An 18,675-nucleotide genomic window follows, 5' to 3' on the forward strand; every position below is an offset into this window, starting at 1 on the left:
ATCTGTGGATAATGCTAGGGTAGATATTGTGCTATCGTGTGCTGTCGCCGCATGCAACGGGAACGGGAGAGACACTGTTTAACTGCGACGGACAAAGGCTGGTCGATGGTTGGTATATCGGGTCGTATATGTGTATTGTAAGTGTATGACTGTATACTTTCAGGTAACCTGCCGCACAGTTAATCTCAAAGCGGATCGATCACCGGAAGACCATGCTTGTTGGAGCATCCCCGACCGGTGTAGCCGTGTAGCTGTGGAGTGGAAAGCAAACATGCGGTAACAGCGCCTGTTTGTTGGGAGGTATTTTCGGGAACGTTCACTCCAGCGCATAGACTGCATGTTCAACCAGCGTACGAATGCCGGTTCAGCGGATCCGCCGTGGCTGCGCTACCTGGCTGAATGACGTGATCATGAGTCGATATTCATATTTTGTCCATATTTGAAGGTCTAGTTCAGTTCAATACAGGATACAGGAACGAGGAAAGTGCAATGCTGAAGGTCCACGAGAGTGGCGTAGGACTCGTTGCCATCATCTTCCACTTCAATTAGACGAGCTGCGTTATTGTCTGAGCATTGATTTTGAACAATAGGAATGGACACAGTGCAGGATAACGTACGCTATACCATAATCTACCGTGACAACGGATAATCTCCTGAAAGTTACTCCACGTTGACGGACCAATTCCTTTATTGTTTCTTCTGTAACAGTAAGTGTGTTTAACAAAATAATCGTTACTGTCAAGGATCATACATAATAAGAGCAAATGTTTTGCGGTTTCGAAATTCGCTAAGGATCTACGATAACCAAGTAATCACTAAATAATGTACGAGTACTGTATTTATAACGCCGAAATCGTATTGGGAATGCAATTCCACTTTGTAGTTTGTACAGATAATGCGCATTACGATTTATTTCACATTTTAATTGTAAGAATTTGGATGACTAATTAGGGGACTGTACAAAAGATATTTTCAAAGACGATACTATTGTATTCTAAATTTCTAATCATGAACAACAGCTCCAGACCCAAACTCAAGCGGCTGTTGTAAAGAAACAGCTGTATTGCGGCGTTAGGATTTAAAAAAATACTAAAATAAACTATCAAAAGCCGTTGTTTTAAACAAAATTAATTGCTAGATTTAGCCACGGGTATGACAAAACCGGAAAGGTATGAAAAAAATCTTCGTCCTTTGTCGCGTTACTAAAATGTCAGCAGTAACATGCCGACAGCAGGATATATTGATTGTAGCTGGAAATGATAATAGGTATATGCAGTATCGAAGCTGCCCTCATAGATATACAATTGCGTTTCCGTTCATTATTCTGACCCTGCAAAGTGAGAATTTTCTTGTTAGATCATATATGAGACCGTATTTCATCGTCGGGATGGTTGTTGCACAATTTTGTTAGCGGAACGCGGGAGTTAATAAGAAGACTCGAATTAAGCGCTTCAGTTTGATTTCCTCGTTTTCACACTTTTCTGATTTCAGCTGTCGATTAGCGTGCCATGACTGGAGCACCGGCTGCCGTTGGCCCAACGCTGGAAGTGAAGGATCCTTATAAAATCGGACCTTTCAAGTAGGTGTCTGTTTGGCTTGGTCATAAACGGCATTGATCTATTTGTATGGATTGTGTGTTCTTAGATTCAATCCACAATGGGTGCAGAAACCATATTCGGACAGCTACTTTAAATGGCTCATCGTCATATCCTGCGCCGTGTGGTACAACCTGATATTGACCCTTCCACGTGCCGTGTTCCACGAGATACACGAAGGCAATCAGTTGTACTTCTTCCTTTTCGTCGATTATCTCTGTGATTTGTTGTATCTGGTGGATATGGGAATAAAGACTATTACAGGCACGTCGATTATAAGTGTTAGCATTTACTGTTTAATATTGCATTAACAGTGCACCTGCAAGAAAGAAACATTTTCGTCTTGCTTTAAGATAGTAATTAATGTCTTGTGTATGTTACTGTATTATTATATACACTTGCTTAATTGCAATCTTTGCCGTTTGTAGGTTATTTCGAAAACGGTATACTTATAAAAGAACCACGGAAGCTGATGGCCGCGTATAAGAAGTCCAGCACTTTCATCTGGGATATAATCAGTATACTGCCGACGGATTTGTTTTATTTTTTAACTGGCTGGTACGCGCCATACCCCATACTGCGGATTAACAGAATCTTCCGCTTGGGTCGCACGCATGATTTCTATTATCGCGCACAGACGCGTTTGGATTCTCCCAATACGTTTCGCCTCATATATTTGGTAGGTCCTTTTTGCAGGCTTTGAAATAAGCTTACAACATGCGGCGTATGATTCAATCGTGGATCGTCTTGTCACTTGTCACGTATTTCGTCGAATGTGCTATGATCATCAAATTGTCATATTGCAGATTCTGACGATGATCGTCGTTGTGCATCTGAACGCCTGTGTGTACTACTGGGTCAGCTCACAAGTCGGCATCGGTTCCGACCGGTGGGCGTATCCCGGCCGGGCCGGTTGGCGTTATGCGGAGCACGGTGGTGGTCACGGCGGTGGACACGGCGCGGCTCATGGCGGACACGAAGGCAACGCCACAGAAGACCTTTCCTTGGACCATAACGAACTGGCGCACGATCTGGGTTTCGCTCACGGAGTGGAGAACGGAACGGACTCTGGCCATCTGAACGGCAGTCTCAGTCACGCATTCCCTCTCGAGCTCGACCACTTGGATGCCGTTCATCACCGAGAATGAAACATTAGCGCGGCCGGTGATGATCACTCACACTCGGAACACGGCACGGAAACGCATGATAACAGCCACACAACAGAAGGATCGCATCTCCAGGACGATAGCGCAACTGTTCCCCCCGATAAGTCCGCATTGCATCATGACGATAGCGAAGTTCTGCCGGCTGATCACAAGCAGTCCAAGTTGAAATATCTCATCGCTGATTCACCGAAGAGTATCGCGGCCGAATCACCATGACTTTCCTTCAATGTCAACCGTGCCGCACCTGGTGTCTCATGCTGAGCGGATGCGACGACAAGTTGTTCTGGCGCATAAGGAAACCGATATCGATTTTCCCGGATCACTCAACAGTTCAACAACGGCGCACGTCTCGGTGACGATTCGCGGAGGCAGTGAGCTGGGACATGTCGATTTATCGGTTACGGGATTCGCCGGCGGTCCGACCAAGATGAATGTGGAGCGGTCAACCGCCCGCGTGGCTAGTGCCGGTCTGACGTCAACGGACCGTCCGACAACTGGCCAATCAGCGCGCACGACGATCATCGCGGCGAGCGTGCGGTTGGCTAGCTCGTTTCCTGATTTGCCGGGTTTCCCGAATCATCATTCGACGGATTCGTTTGCCAACAGTGTTAGTCGTACGATGAAACGAAGCTTACCGGAAAGTACGGTCACGCATACACCTGCCAGAACAACAACGAGCAAACTGCATTTGTCGTTGGACAACGCCCATGCGGCACAGGAATCGACCTGACGCCGCAGGTCACGGAAAATCCATTAAAAGCTCTTGAACGGCGGATGCAGGAGGAATTTGATCAGAGTACTACAATTCTACCACAAACTACTGCACCTACTACCGGTACCACCAATGGAAACGTGCAACATGAAACGAATCACAATCCCAAGAGCGATACCTCGCACCAAACGGCCAATGGGGAATCACATGCCGATGGGAAAACAACTGACACTGAAAGTGCCAGTCGCACACAAGAACATACAGGCTCACCAGCGGAAAACCATGAGAGTGTCAGCGGAGCCGGTGGGCACGCTGCGCAGGGACAATCGGCATCGGGGAATGCCGGCGGTGTCGATGAAAATCCCCGTGAGTTGAACATGTTGGCTGCGTCATGCGGATAGAGCGTTCTGAATAGAACGTAATTGAATGTTTATTTGCGTGTTAATGGTTTGAAAGATTGGGACTCCTCTCACGCACTTCTGCATATTTTAGTTATTATTTAATTCATGTTCGAAATGCCAGTTAATATGATTGACACATAGTGGAACTCGTGTGCGTGGTTTTCCAGTGATATCGTTCTTGATTTTTGCAGCTAATGCACACGGAACAAGTCATGGAACGGCAGGAACGCCACAATCTCCACAATCGCGGTCTGATGATTCCCAGAACCAGCATTCAGGTAAATATATGAACACATAAAGATATGACCCTTTTGGTCAGTCCCGGTGCAGCGATCAGCAAAATCACACAGTTACAATAATCTTCCTGCGGTTAATAGTACCAGTGATTTTCCAGTTGGAATCAGCTAGTATTTATGGGATGTATTTCTTTCTTTAATCGCATACAGTAATTAACGAGTAAAACTGCTGTGGAGTTACTGAAACGCGTGCAGCGGTGGAGTTACTGAAACGTTTGCCATATTAATTATCCGAATTTTATTTTATAGAGGGTCAAGCGTCCGAAACCCATGGATCGTTTGCGGACACGGGAAACTCTTCAGGTTGGTGGCGAAAAATTACAACAGATAACCGCTGCTCAGTGCTCACTAGTCACAAAAAACAAATAGACCCTTTTTGCAACTGCTCCGCTTGTGCCGTTGTTGACCTTTCTATATGGAGTACTGCTGCTGTACACACCCTGTGCAGCTTGTTGTGTGTATATGGTTTTTTGGAAATATTTACGTTGATTAGCAGCAAGTCTTTTTTTTGGAGTTGCACTTAATAGAAATCATAGCAGCTTAAAAAGCGCTTGATTTTGAAGGCTTTTTATTTTTTTAAGCCTAGTTTACTCCACTTACCACTTTCGAACAATGCAGGTGATCATGGAAATACACATACAGAAGACACTACTGGTCACGGTGAATCGAGCGCCCATGCACAACCAGGAGCGCACGATAACGGATCCGGTCCAACCGAAGGCAGCGGTCACGGAGAGTCAGGGACACATGGTAGGGCCGATCATGCCGCTGGGGATCACGCAGAAGCGAGTGGGCATGGTCAGTCAGATACTCATGGCGGAGGAGGCCATGGCGACAGCGCAAACAACGCACATAGCGAGGGAAGCGGCCATGGAGAAACGACGGGGCATGAAACTGGTGGACATGGTGCTAGTGCTCATGGTGAAGGAAGCGGTCACGCATCCGATAGCCATGGCGCAACCGGCGGTCATGGCGAAGCAGATCATGGAACAGGAGCTGAACATGGTAGTGCCGAACACGGCAGTACCGGGCACGGAGAAGCTGGCGGACATGGTGGAGGAGGGCATGGAGAAGGAGGTCACGGGGCCGGTAGTGGGCATGGGGCGGAAGGTGGGCATGGAGGTGGAGAAGGAGGCGGAGAGGGAGAGGGAGGGGGCCATCACAAGCCGATCGTGATTAGCGACAAATTTCTCAACGATACGCTGCTGCAGAAATACTCGTACTGTCTCTACTGGTCGGTAAAAATGATGACATCGAAACCGTACGAATTGGCCAACCCCACCACCACCAACGAATTCCTCTTTCATATCTTTGACGCTTTCTTGGGAATATTTATGTTCGCTAGTATTGTCAGCGAGGTCGACGGGATTATTGAACGCATCAACAAGGCTTCCGACGACTTTAAGGAAAAACTGGATTCCGTGAAGCAATATATTAGTATGCGCAAGGTAATTACTACGTTAAACGTTGCTTACCATCAGTTAGTAAAGAAGCGATGGACATATGTGAGTTAAGCTGTTTATTAAATTGGTTATGCGTTTAACTAGGAAGTAGTGTCGTGAGGGTAAATATGAGAACTTGGGAGCGTACATAAGCAGAACTATAATGTTATGCGTTATTATTTAAAGGTGGGACGTGAAATGGAAAGTCGCGTGGTGAAATGGTTTGATTATGTTTGGGCCAATAACGGATCACTGGACGAAGATTCCGTTCTGGCGGTATTACCGGCGTATCTCAGGATGGAAATCGCTCGCTTCGTCCATCTGGACGTCCTGAAAAAAGTGCCTATATTCCAAGGAATTGATGAGCAGTTTTTGCTGGAACTGGCCGAGAAGTTGCGCTTTGAGGTGAGCCTCTCAAACATTAGTACACTGTGGCATGGGCCATTTCTGATCGATTATTGCCTTATCAATTATTTTTCAGGCATTCTGTCCGGGGGATTACGTGTGCCGGAAAGGTGACATTGGCCGGGAAATCTATGTGGTACGGCGTGGTCTGCTGAATGTGATTGCTGCGGATGGAGTGAAGGTGATTGTGACGCTGAAGAGCGGTGTGGTCTTTGGCGAATTAAGCCTCCTCAACGTCCCTGGCTCAGCTAACGGCAATCGGCGCACCGTCACGGTCCGGACCGTGGGCTACGCTGACCTGTTTAGTCTTTCCAAAGAAGCCTTCTGGACGTGTCTGGAAGAGTATCCCGATGTTAAAGAACAGCTTATGGAGAAAGCTCGAAAGATCCTACAAAAGGACAATCTGTACAATGAAGAAGCGGCCCGGGAAGCTGCCCGCCGGGGGCGGAATTTTGAGGAGGTAGCCGGTCGACTGGAAGAGAATCTGGACGTTATGTCACGGCGCTTAATGCGCTTCTGGCAGGAACAGATTGAGATTAATCAGTCGCTCCTCAGTAAACTGGAGCGATTAGAGACACTGCGACGACAGCAGCGGAAGAACCAGACTAAAGTGCGCGAAGTGGGCGATTTGTTGGACCTGTCGCAGGATATAACCGGCGCTACGGTTGCGCCGTAACTGTCATTATTCTGTGCGGGAAATGCAGGCATTGGGTCGTGCTTTCTGGACACAAAGTGTCCGTAGGGCTTTACAACATACCTGTCATTTTTCGGAATGCGTTTTTTATGAAACGCGTTACGAATTTGTATAAATTTCGTTACCGGCATGTTTTAAGCTTGCAAAAAATTTAGGTTATGAAATTTACTACTGTCTCATTTTTTCATGGTAGAAGCTTTTTCTGTACGGAAGTACAGTTCATAGCTACGGTACTCGTCAGTCGTCACTGATTTTACAAGAAAAAGGAAACTTGTGGATGTAATCCGGAAGTCAGACATTTTGTACTGACAATACACTTTCGACCGGGGTAAAATTAATTTAAAAGCAAACATACAGCAAACACAGCATGAGTACGCACTGATTTTGTGCAAGGCCAAATATACCAATAAACTCGCCTACTCACGTTGCAAGAAATTTTTGACATCATCCTTTTCCGGGCACTATGATCGTTTATGTAAATCAGTTGTCGCCACAAATTAATGTATAGAATGCGCTTATGGAAGGAACTATGCTTAAACACCCAGAAACCGGCATAAATATAATTAAGCAAAAGAACTCTACGTACAGTAAGTGTCTGGTATTTACATGTCGGTGAGTAACTCGCTTATATGGATACAATAGGTTATAACTTCTGATCAGAATACTTTTTATGATTACATGTACGCTGCTCAAGTAGCCGTTTAGTTTTTGATAAAAAATTTCGTTCTGAAACTTCCTTTAATCGATACGAGCACAAGTCTTATCTCACAATATAGATATAAGTAGACATAATAAAATGTCTCGCGCAAACACCTATCGTATGACCCATGATGTGGTACTCGTAATTCGCCGTTATTGCGCTTGGGAAGAAAGTGGGTATCGTATAGAGAAATAAGAAAATGCAGGGAAGTTCATCACATTCCTACTTTAGCCTTTCAAAAACAACTCACCACATATTTGTACCGCTCAGAATTAAGACAAATATATTGCACAGTGACAGGGACATTATTATGTCGTGCAACCTTCTGGCACACTTCGTTGTCGCATTCATGTGCCGCGAATATAATGATATTAATATTGGAATGTGGGAGATTTCAATATACATAATATGAAGTGCTTGTAGTGTGTTGTCAGTGGGCTGCGTCGCAAGTGTTTATTAACCTCACGGCACAGCAATATATATATATGTATTGTATGTGGCCATGGGCGTTTGTGCACGTAACCTTTAATGCGGAATACCGGTGTTGTGGCTGTTGTACAGGTAGCTCGCCGGTTGGATCGATATTGACTTTGACATTCGGCTGGTTCCCACTTATATCCATCGTCAAAAGAGGAGAGTCAGGACGATAAAATAATGGAATGAACGAGCGCATGGACGGTCTATTCAGCGCAGGTATAGAATATTACCAGCACACATATTGCTGCCAGTTGGCACAACGCCAAAAACCATCCCTACAAAAGACAACACCTCAACCCCAGTCGATAAAACAAATCTAATAACATGCCTCATCGTGACGCAATCCTTATCGACTTTTCCTTCCAGCCAGCGTTTCCCATGTAGAGCAGGTATAACGCAGTTGCGCACAAGTTACACGCTCGAGCATGTTACGGTGAAACGTTAAAGAGGGAAAGTCAATCCTGCGGACCGATTTTATTCCGGATCTACCGGAACAGCGAATGAGGCCTTTTCTGTAACCGAATACGTCCCGTGGAAATAATTTGCCTTACTCTTCTGTTTGTAAATGCCAGTAATTATACCGGCTACGGAAAAAGCTTTTAATTTGAACATAATTTCGTTACGTCCACATACGTTGTTACGTCTGCCGTAAAGGTATAAATTATAATAATTGCAGCCATGAGCAGGATCAATAGTTGTGTACCAGTTTTATAACTATGGGATACGTGAATGATTGTTGAATGTGGATATGCTACGGTTATCCCAGCAGCGCAAATGGCTTATGCTGACGCTTTCCCATTGTAATCACCAGTATGATGAGGACATGATAACGCTGGCGGCGTATAACGAGCGATTTCGATGGCAGAAGAATCTGACGTTAACAATATCCCTGCAAATGAAGATGCTCGATCTGAAAATCCTCAGGCCCTACATGATCATCATCATCAGTCGTTTTTCGGCGTCGCGCTTGTTGTCAGGCTTCTTGTGCTGGTAAATAATAATGACATTTAATTTTACGTAATTATTAGCGCTCTTTATCCCAATCGCTAACTTTGCCTAGCGTGGACAAAACTGGACGCGCTTATTAGTCATGTTAAACTGCTAATACGAATAGTTCATATAATTTCAAAACAAAATTTTATACTAAATATGTTTTCTACTTTTCTTGAATCTTAATTCTTGCCCGCGAGTCTGCTGCTTCGGGAAGGAGGTCGAGAAATGCTTGTAGCGCACAAATGCAGGAGAGATACGTAGGTGAATTTTTACCTATGGGCCTATGGCTAAGTGATGTAGCGGGAAAACCAGGTTAAGAGCGAAATAGATACTGTTCACTGGCGGCACCACTGTACAAGAAACGGAAAATTATAATTTTTAACTAAATATATTTTTACGTTGTTGTCTTAGTTTGGGCTTTTTTAAAGCATTGTAGAAGCAAAATTTATTGGTCACCTTGCAGGCTGCTCGCCGACGACGGAATAGGAAGGTGCGACCGGACTTGGACCCTGACGCTGTTACGGTTGATCCCGTGGCCGAGCCAGTTCAGTTTCACGAGCAACTTCCTGAAGCTGACCCTTACGCATTACGATGGGGATTAAGGTGATCCGTATATATAACTTTGCTCTAATGACGCAAATATTCATTTTGCATCGATATAATCACATCTACGCAGATAATTGCGCATTATAAAATGCTACTGACGATTACCGCCAGTGGCTCTGTACATTGCTCCATTGTAGAACAGCCAACTCGTAATCAAATTCAATTATCACCTGCCAGTGTATTTAGTTAACAAGTGTTTCATGTAGGTTTAATCCTAAATGGGTGTTAAAACCGTGGTGGCGATCTTATTTTTTCTGGCTGATGATTGTATCGGGCGCGGTGATGTACAATCTGCTCATAATATTTCCCCGTGCGGTTTTTGAACAAATGGAGAATTACAATACATACCGGATAACCTGGATTGTCCTGGACTATTTCTGTGATGCACTTTATCTTTGTGATACGGTCATCAAATTTTTGACAGGTAGAAGGATAATACATCTGTGTTTTAAACTTTTAATGATATCATGCCACTTTGCATCGGTTTATTTCTGCCCCACATCAGCAGTTCACTTAAACATATATCGAGTTCATCATAAATGTTTACCGACTCTTAAGTAACTGGGCAGCTGCGGTAAAGTCAACATTAATTTTATTTCATAAACTATTGTACACCTTCATGCTTCACCATAATTTATGTCAGCCATTCGGTTGAATTAAATTTTGCTCAGAATTATCTTCGCTCCTGCTCTTTTTCTGGTTTATAATAATCCACCGCGCACACATATCTTCGCTTAATCCGCGTTTACGAGCTTTCGTATTTTATTTCGTAATAGATTTAAAGTTGACTGTACGTTACGGTAGCAAAATGAATTAATTTTGATGAGAATGAAATAACTTTTGTTTATATAAAATAACAGCTCCACTAATGATTATGCAGAGTGTAGAAGTTTTTGCACTTAATTTTTCTAGTGTAAGCAATTGAGTAAGGACTATACGTTGGTAAGCTGTGTCTGAGTAGAACACATTGGTGAAATTCGTAGAACACGTCGACATGATATGGTGTCTTAAATAAAATATACATACGCTACCGTTTCCTTACAGGCTACCTCGAGAACGGCATAATCGTCCGAGAACCTCGCCGGCTATGGGTGAAATACCGGTCTAGTCGAGATTTTAAGTTGGATTTAATCAGCATACTACCAACTGATTTCGTTTTCATCTACACCGGCGAGCGTGTCCCATGGGTAATTCTTCGTGTGAACCGTCTCTTCCGGCTACCTCGCCTCGCTGAATTTATTTATCGAGCCGAGACGAGATCTGATTATCCAATATTCCTGCGGATATCCGTTCTTGTAAGCAGTGCGATCTGGACAGATGTCGACGTCAATGCTCGTTATATGAGCGCTGAATTATAAAAAATTTTCCTTTCTTCACAGATAGGGTCCCTTTTAGTCATCACGCACATTAATGCATGTCTCTACTATTACGTCAGCTGTCAACTTGACCTCGACCAAAGAGATGGCTGGAAATATCCAGGTATGTGTACGAACAACAAAGTGCTCAATTTTAAACAACTATACGTATAATTGTCAATCGTAACTCTGTAAGCATGATTAACGAGTATGCGCTATAATTATGATACTGTTAAGTTTAATTATCATGCAATAAGATTTATTTGAAAAACAATTGCGCACACGGCAAAGTATCTGTACATGTAGTTTGCCGGATCAGATGTCAGTTACAGTATAATAGAATATTTGTTTTCAAAAAGTAGTTCGTTCCAGAGTCTATCACACTGTCTGCTCTTACCGTAGTTTAAAATAAGTACTTATATTTTCATTGCGTTTTGATGTAGCAGTGTCAGTTTTTTAAATGAGACGTTATAAGGAGTTCTCTAACCGAAAGCACTTCCTTTTAGGCACGGCGAGATGGAACGACACCCTATCCCACTACGACGACACGCTACAGCAGAAATACATCTTTAGTTTTTACTGGTCAGCGATGCTGTTAACGTCCATTTTACCCAATATGAATAACCCGCGCACTACGGCCGAAATTTTCTTTCACTGCATGGAGATCTTTGCCGGCATGTTGATTTTTGCCACCATCGTGGCCCGAATCGGTGGGGAAATAGCTAATATCAGCCGGAAACGCGACATCTTCCGGCGGAAAGGCGAAGGTGTCAAGGCTTACATGAAAGTTCACCGGGTATGTGCTCAGGCGATTGTGCGAAATTTTATGACGTACAACCTGTGATCCGACATTTTATTTTGACTGCAGGAAGTTGGGGAAGATCTGGAGACACGAGTTGTTAAATGGTTCGATTACATCTGGTCGACGAAGCAGGATTTAGATGAGGAATCCGTCCTGACGCTGCTGCCCACCAAACTCAAAGCAGAGATTGCCCGTTTTGTGCATTTTGAAGTACTAAAACAAGTACGGCTATTTCATGACGTGGAGGACCAGTTTCTGGAAGAGCTGGTGCTGAAATTAAAATTCGAGGTAAACGGATGTATGTATTGCATACCGGTGACGTCGAATACGTCGTTCTTGCACAAGTCTACAATAGCAACGGCGTAAATCAATACTGCAATATTAATTCTGTATAGCCCTTCAGTCCCGGCGACTACATCTGTCGGAAAGGCGATATTGGAAGTAAGTGAAAGAGTAAACGACAAGTATCATCCCTAACCGGTGCAAAGTGAACAGCTTTCAAGCTTTCTATAACAAGTTGACCTTAGTAATCATAATCAATGCGCCAATTTCAAAATACATTTAACAAAATAAGTACGGTGCATGATTAAATGTTTTCTGCAAACTGTTGAATTTTTTCTTGTAAGTACTTAATTTCGATTTCGGTGGTGGCTTCTTTGGTCATGAAATAATACATCTACAATTCTACACGTCAAATTGTGTCGCGCAAGATACCATTACCTTTTAGCAAATTAAAATAGGTATTATAATTAAAAAAATAAGAAAGCGTCTTAACAAGTATAATTGAACAACCTCTTTGTGCAGGACAAATGTACGTTGTTCGACGTGGAAAACTGAGCGTTGTGTCAGATGACGGTACGAAAGTCTTCGCCACACTGGCCGCCGGAACAGTTTTCGGTGAATTAAGCATTTTAAATATTCCGGGAAGTAAAAACGGCAATCGCCGCACCGCTAACGTCCGCGCTGTGGGCTATGCTGACCTATTCAGTCTGTCAAAGGAAGATCTATGGGATGCGCTCAAAGAATATCCCCAAGTTCGGGACAACCTCCTGCACAAGGCCAGCACAATACTGCATCGTGACGGACTGATTGACGACAGTGTTGCCGAACAGGCCCGCCGGCAGGAGCGCGATTGGCCCGCTGTCACTGAGACCATTGAAAAAGGCCTGGAAAATCTCAACCTCCACATGCACAAATTTCTTAACGATTACTTCGAAGCTATTAGCAATTTGAACAAGGAACTATCCGAGCTGGAATCTCGTAATCACGGCATGTTGCACCGCAGTCATAAAAGTCATTCAAGCGAGCGGGGGATCGGCGCCGATTACGTTCAGCCGGCGATATTTTTGCGGATGACTTAGCCGAGCCATTTCCGGTCGACATCGTGGATGTTTCGTTCCGTTAATTATCCGAATCACACCGATAATAATCAAACCATTCCGTCTTCTCAAAAACTCTTAGAACTTCTTTCCTTTTACACATGCCCTGTAACACTGTACCAGTTTTTTTGCTCACGAGTTCCAAAAGACTACTTTTTGCCGCTACCTGTGATACGCCCCTCTCGAGCTGCATTATAAGAATATTACCGTGTCGAACACAAATCTGGTGAATATTTATCTTTGGTCTGTCATTTCCCTGTTCGCAATATTTACTAGGCACAAAATTTTCGGAACAGCTTTGTACAAATGAAATAAAAACGCAAGCACATCAGATTTCCATCTTCGGCGGTGGTCGTTGCTTCACTCCACCTCCGAAAACTGTCCGCTGATAGAACGGAACTGTGCTCGCTTCCGTTTTCCAGTAAGACTTTTCGTCTCTTAGAAGATATGGCCGCAAATTCACATCCGTTGCCTTGCTCGGAGATTTCAAGTACTGCCGCAAAAAATTTTTCAGAACATCATCATTAAATTCTACCACTTTGTCGTCTTCCAAGCGCTCAAACAGTTTAATTGGCTTGCTTATCCAGCACAGGTTCCGATGAGGATTGAACTGATCCTCGTGCCAAACTGCAATGGTGTTCGCTTGGTATGTGCCAAAAATCCAATCACGCCCATTAGTACAGATGGACTGCGTAGTTATTGGATAAGTCAGTTCATTCAAATAGGAGAAACCTAATAAAAATCCAAAACAGTACAGCAGTTTGCAAACTTGACGGATAACATTTATGACTGTACTACAGTAACAACCAAAAATAAAACGAAACAATACTCATGAAAAGTAGTATTTACCACCCAAAGTCAGATAAAAGTAAAACCAAGAGCTGGCTCACGGTTTAACCATACTCGACAACGGGACCAAGTAAATGACCAAAGAGCAAAAAAAAGCTATTCGTAAAGCATATTTAAATGGTTGAAGGAAATCACTTACCCAAATATAGCGCCTGTGCCATTACCCGTCCAAATGAACCGATAATCAGGTTGGCCTTCATGTTCTGCAAACCTTCCTCCTCGCCATACTTCTCCACTATTTGCTGCCAGGATCCGGGGATCTTCACGCTTAGTGTACTAAATTCACACGGATCTCCAGGCCAAAATCCTGAAAACCATCTCTTGTCAGCAACTTTGATACATCTACGGTGATCTACCTAATATTACCCAGAGTAGTTTAATTCACAACTGTCAAAAAGAAAGGTTTTGAAGTAATCGCTAAACCTGAAAATGGACCAGCTCTTACGATTCCTTAATGTAATCCATCACCGCTACGACAATGAGGGGAAACAGAGGTGAACACACCGGCGACTTTTAAAACAGCTCAGTCATAATATGTACATCCAGCTCACCAGGAATCCATTTGGGATAATGCATGTCTTCTTCCACGATCTCAAAGCCATACGCGCCAGGATGATAGGTTTCCATTGCACCGGAGAATTCTGGCTCTTCGCACGGATAAAAATCTATATTGACCGGCGTTCCGATAGTCAGCGACGACTCGCGCGGCACCACCTGTAACAACATCCAGTCAGCTTTTATACAACCTTTGAAGTCTTCCGTATTTGGAAACGACACTGGAAAGTCTGGAATACTGCATGCGGAGCGGGTTAGAAGAGGAATTCTCTTCCCCTCAAGAATATCCTATTCTACTGAAAATTATTACAGTATCAATTCTGCCAAGTCTAGGAGCTGTACGATAAGCACCAGAACCGATTAGGAATCCCAATAATAACATGACCGATTAAAAGTTTTAAAACTTACATACATCCAGCCCCAATTCAGGGACTGTTATCGGCCAAAGCCGCGATTTGTGAGGGTATGAAATGCGCTCACAAATTACAGTTATCATTAATTCCCTACCGCATTCTTACCGGAGGCAGTGGATTTTCATGGCGAAAATTTTTGAACAGCTTGTCAGATTCTTCGTACTGCACTCGCTGCTCTCCACTGACATAGCAGGCCGTCTTAAAACCCAAGTCCCCCTTCCACCTTTTCGTGTTGCGCTGGCTTGGATGTGTTTCTCTCGCTGCTTTCCTGTACTTCGGATAGTCCGGATATGGCATATCTTTATGCTTTTCAAACCCCGATCGTCTCCACATCGCTTCACACCGCGTATTCGTGTCCACCTGCAGCTCCGTCAGGTGCGGATAATCTCTAGCGCACACAATATCCACCGCACGCACCAGGGCTTCCACCACATTCTGGGCCGAATTCAGTAGTCCCTGTTCTTCCTCGGGAATAAGAGTCAAATTCTTATTAAAAAACTTTTTCTGCATCAACAGCGCATCGATGACAGGCAGGCGAATCTTCTCCACGATGGCATCCAGTGTGGCCGCATTAATATAATAATCCAGCGGCAGATCGTCGCCCACCACGGCCGTATGTGTCAGATGTTGGTAGAACGGAAGAATATCATACTTGAGCGAAAATCCCGGAATCATCCATGGCTGCCAAAACGCTTTGTAGCGGTCGTTTAGCCGCTGACGTCTTTTCAAGATAAGAGGATCAGGAGCGTAAGTGAGCGATCGGATTTTGTCATGAACACCAGGTTCAGCGGCAATCTTCGCGCCTTCCAACCGCCTTTGGTACCGAATGCCATCGGGAGTGTTAAGTGGCTGAATGATCTCTGGATATTGAGGTTCTTCAGTCCAGTCATCCGGATTGTGGTACAGCGATTTGCTTACTTTGGCATAGATATCGCGCGTGTAGTCTTGGGGGCTGTAATGCAGAGTTTTACTGGTCCGTTTCGTGCCGTGGCGTACTGGAACGTGATGGACAGCTATGGGACTGACCACACTAACACGATCCCGGAGTCCGCAAGTCCCCGACGAATACAGCGATGATACAGACCGAAGCAGACGCATGACTTCTCAAATTCAGGACTTATCGTTAGAACTTAGAACTGCAGCATGTCAAGTGGCTGGTCCAATACCCAGTGGCTTAAATTTACCACGACACTTCTCTTCCGTTACAGTTTCCGAGGTAAATCTAAGTAAGTAAACTGGAACTTCTACGCAAACATTCCGAAGAACAATGCCAGGATTATCCGCGGAGTTAAAATCAGTGCCTTTACCGTCTCTGAAAATTCATGTTTCTGTTTTCTATGCAGTTGTTCCGCTCGCGGGCGACAGTTGCTTCCACGTGGTAACGTGGCCGCATTCGATGAGGCCGTACAATTGTCCAAAAAAAACTGTTTCACGGTGACTTAACTTACATAAAGTAAGATAAGTGACTAGTGAAGATTAAGATTGTTTAAGATTTCAACTAATTCTAAAATTTCCTGTCTGTCAAAAAGTAAGAAACAGCAAAAAACGAAACCTTTATTATCAATTATGGTACGTAAAAGCAAACTAACTCCACAGTCCACACACACTCCAATGACTATTCTGATTTATTAGTTACGTAAAGTAAAGCTATTCCAGCGATCTCCTATCCCATGTTCGAATCTTGGTCCACTAACAGTAAATGCCTATTTACTTCAACGAAAAACCTTTTCAGTATACCGCATGCTGCACGACTTTCAACAAAAAATACTAGCAACTGCAAAACGTCGCTATTGAAAACGTCGCTGCCGGTCGACCATGCCATCCATGCGTGTAATATAGGTGATTCGAATTCGAACAATCAAGGTCAATTCGAACTAAAAAATCACGGTATTGCGTACTAGCGAAATGGCGTTTATAACATTCACCAACGTGTAGTTACAAGAAAAGAATAAACATCGTCCACGATTTCAGTCGCTGTCGGCGTCCTCATAGGGTGATGCCGGGATTCCTGGAGTACGCTTTTTAGCGAGGGGCTCGCCATGGGCGGTTACGGCCTGTGCACTGCCAATTTTGATTCCGGCTTCGTACGCAGCCTTCTCCTATTAAATCAAACAGTTAAACGAACAGAACTTGGTTTTACATCAACAAAATTAATGTCATCAACAGCAACATTAATTTGCACAACAATTAGTAGCAAACATATTAATATGCACAATCAGCAACTCACTCTGGCATATCTTGCCTTATCGTCCAGTGCCTTCTTATCAAAGGGAGTCCTGTCTTGAACAGCGGCCCATCGACGACCCAATTCTTTTGCAATTTCCGCAACCGAAACATTGGGCATCTGTGCTCTCACACGCGCTCGTTCATCCGAACAATAGTGAAAGAACGCCGACCTTTATACGGGAGAGAGTAAAATTACAAGCATACAATATTTAGTTCCAAACTCTAAAGTTTGACTTAAAAATGAATGCCTAAAAGTTCACACGCAGAATCAAAACTGATACGTGTTTTCGAAAACAGACAAAACAATGCATGCAGTCTACATTTTCAATGCCGCATACTCTTTAGACGGATTAGCTAAAACCAACACTTACATGTTCCGTTTAGGTGCATTTGGATCCTTGCGCTTGCGCTTTCCAGTGCCCGAGCCAGAGGTAACAGCTGTGCTGGAGTCCGCTTTTTGCGGACGTTTGGACTTCTCCGCGACCTCGACGTTTGGATAGCGTTGTTGCTGCTGCATGGTCATATTGGTCAGATAAGGCTGCGGGGGAATGTCAGACATGTTATTGTTATGTAATGTAAATTTTATAATACTGCGTTAAAAAAACAAACACCCAAAGGAAAGAAAACGGAAAGCTGCAAAACTAACAAAATTTAATCGCAGCCCAAAAAACGAATGCGTCGAAATTGGTCATGTTCGTTTCGGTCTACAGCCGGGCTGCAGCCGTGACGTATGCATACGCTCCTGTCTCTTTATGACGTCACTTTAATGGCATTAAATTTTTTGTATCCGAAGTTCGCCAGTACGTATCTGTATAAAAGTGGTAACTGCGCAGCCAATAGTTTTCTTTATCCGAGTTACAAAGATGTTTTTCACTTATTTACGTTGGTTTCATAACTTCGCTGACCTTTTATAGACGTGCAACATTTCCTGTAGGCTCATCGGGAGGGAAATAGTGGGAATTGTGTACACGTCCACTCGTCCAGGGATATCGGTTTTGCTCCAAGACCGGCAACGAAACCGGTAACACTTCCACGATAACACTTACATAAGTATCTCATGATCAAGCTCACTCACCATCAGTACATTGCGCAGTTATTGTGTCAAAACCACCATGGTGCAGTACCTGTATGTGCATACTTTATCCTATACATACACGAAATCATGGAAAGTGGATTCATAGTTTAAGTCACTGTAGAAATATGACAAGGATCGGTCCACTACTTTTGTATATTCCAGAGTTATGGGCAAACAAATAGTATAACTGCCTAGTTTGATCGTCTATATTACTAGTAGTTGATGTTGACAGGAATTCACTTTCCCAAGAAGGTAATCACTTCAATTTCGTCATTAGGGAATAGGGATCAAAATTTCTTTAATCACGTTACAAGTACAATTGTAAAAAGCACGAATTCTCTAAATCAGAATCAGGCACATGATCACAACTACACTGAAGCAGGCAGCTAGCAGCATTTTAATTGATTTGACGCGATGGAGCGAATTGTTTTTGGCTTGTCCAGTTCGTATATTCAGTTTCTCACAGGGATTCGTCTTTCCACTGGTGGCCTTTCGTGTGGTGGTATAAACGATGACCACAGGGACAACCCGGAA

At 43.8% G+C, this 18,675-nt stretch overlaps 4 protein-coding genes across 5 annotated transcripts; 2 read left to right on the forward strand and 2 right to left on the reverse strand.

The window, feature by feature from the left end:
- The first annotated feature begins 28 nt into the window (after positions 1-28).
- On the forward strand, positions 29-6,981 carry LOC129591406 (uncharacterized). Its single transcript, XM_055487042.1, has 13 exons — positions 29-108; positions 164-707; positions 1,492-1,579; positions 1,645-1,859; positions 2,024-2,274; positions 2,402-2,725; positions 3,057-3,293; positions 3,374-3,839; positions 4,066-4,152; positions 4,420-4,473; positions 4,789-5,618; positions 5,799-6,017; positions 6,094-6,981. Exons 3-13 carry the CDS (start codon positions 1,509-1,511, stop codon positions 6,691-6,693), a joined length of 3,354 nt encoding a protein of 1,117 aa, XP_055343017.1. The 5' UTR covers positions 29-108; positions 164-707; positions 1,492-1,508; the 3' UTR covers positions 6,694-6,981.
- A 1,367-nt stretch (positions 6,982-8,348) lies between these two features.
- On the forward strand, positions 8,349-13,349 carry LOC129591187 (cyclic nucleotide-gated channel rod photoreceptor subunit alpha-like). Its single transcript, XM_055486750.1, has 9 exons — positions 8,349-8,878; positions 9,345-9,484; positions 9,694-9,911; positions 10,532-10,782; positions 10,867-10,966; positions 11,349-11,638; positions 11,711-11,932; positions 12,040-12,085; positions 12,449-13,349. Exons 1-9 carry the CDS (start codon positions 8,747-8,749, stop codon positions 13,003-13,005), a joined length of 1,956 nt encoding a protein of 651 aa, XP_055342725.1. The 5' UTR covers positions 8,349-8,746; the 3' UTR covers positions 13,006-13,349.
- On the reverse strand, positions 13,248-16,139 carry LOC129591188 (28S ribosomal protein S30, mitochondrial-like). The gene is made up of 4 exons (XM_055486751.1): positions 14,946-16,139; positions 14,424-14,586; positions 14,012-14,179; positions 13,248-13,755 (listed from the first exon to the last, which is right to left on the reverse strand). The coding sequence occupies exons 1-4, from the start codon at positions 15,936-15,938 to the stop codon at positions 13,352-13,354; spliced, it is 1,728 nt and encodes a 575-aa protein (XP_055342726.1). The 5' UTR covers positions 15,939-16,139; the 3' UTR covers positions 13,248-13,351.
- A 328-nt stretch (positions 16,140-16,467) lies between these two features.
- LOC129591322 (uncharacterized) lies at positions 16,468-17,748 on the reverse strand. Of its 2 annotated transcripts, none has more exons than XM_055486940.1 (3): positions 17,438-17,748; positions 17,083-17,236; positions 16,468-16,939 (listed from the first exon to the last, which is right to left on the reverse strand). In XM_055486940.1, the coding sequence occupies exons 1-3, from the start codon at positions 17,623-17,625 to the stop codon at positions 16,808-16,810; spliced, it is 474 nt and encodes a 157-aa protein (XP_055342915.1). In that variant the 5' UTR covers positions 17,626-17,748; the 3' UTR covers positions 16,468-16,807. The 2 variants fall into 2 exon arrangements, with proteins under 2 accessions (XP_055342915.1, XP_055342914.1); XM_055486939.1 differs by having other exon boundaries at positions 16,478-16,939; positions 17,068-17,236.
- Positions 17,749-18,675: the final 927 nt, after the last annotated feature.

Source organism: Paramacrobiotus metropolitanus, unplaced genomic scaffold (genome assembly GCF_019649055.1).
Source record: "Paramacrobiotus metropolitanus isolate TYO unplaced genomic scaffold, Prichtersi_v1.0 Parri_scaffold0000045, whole genome shotgun sequence".
Classification (NCBI taxonomy): domain Eukaryota; kingdom Metazoa; phylum Tardigrada; class Eutardigrada; order Parachela; family Macrobiotidae; genus Paramacrobiotus; species Paramacrobiotus metropolitanus.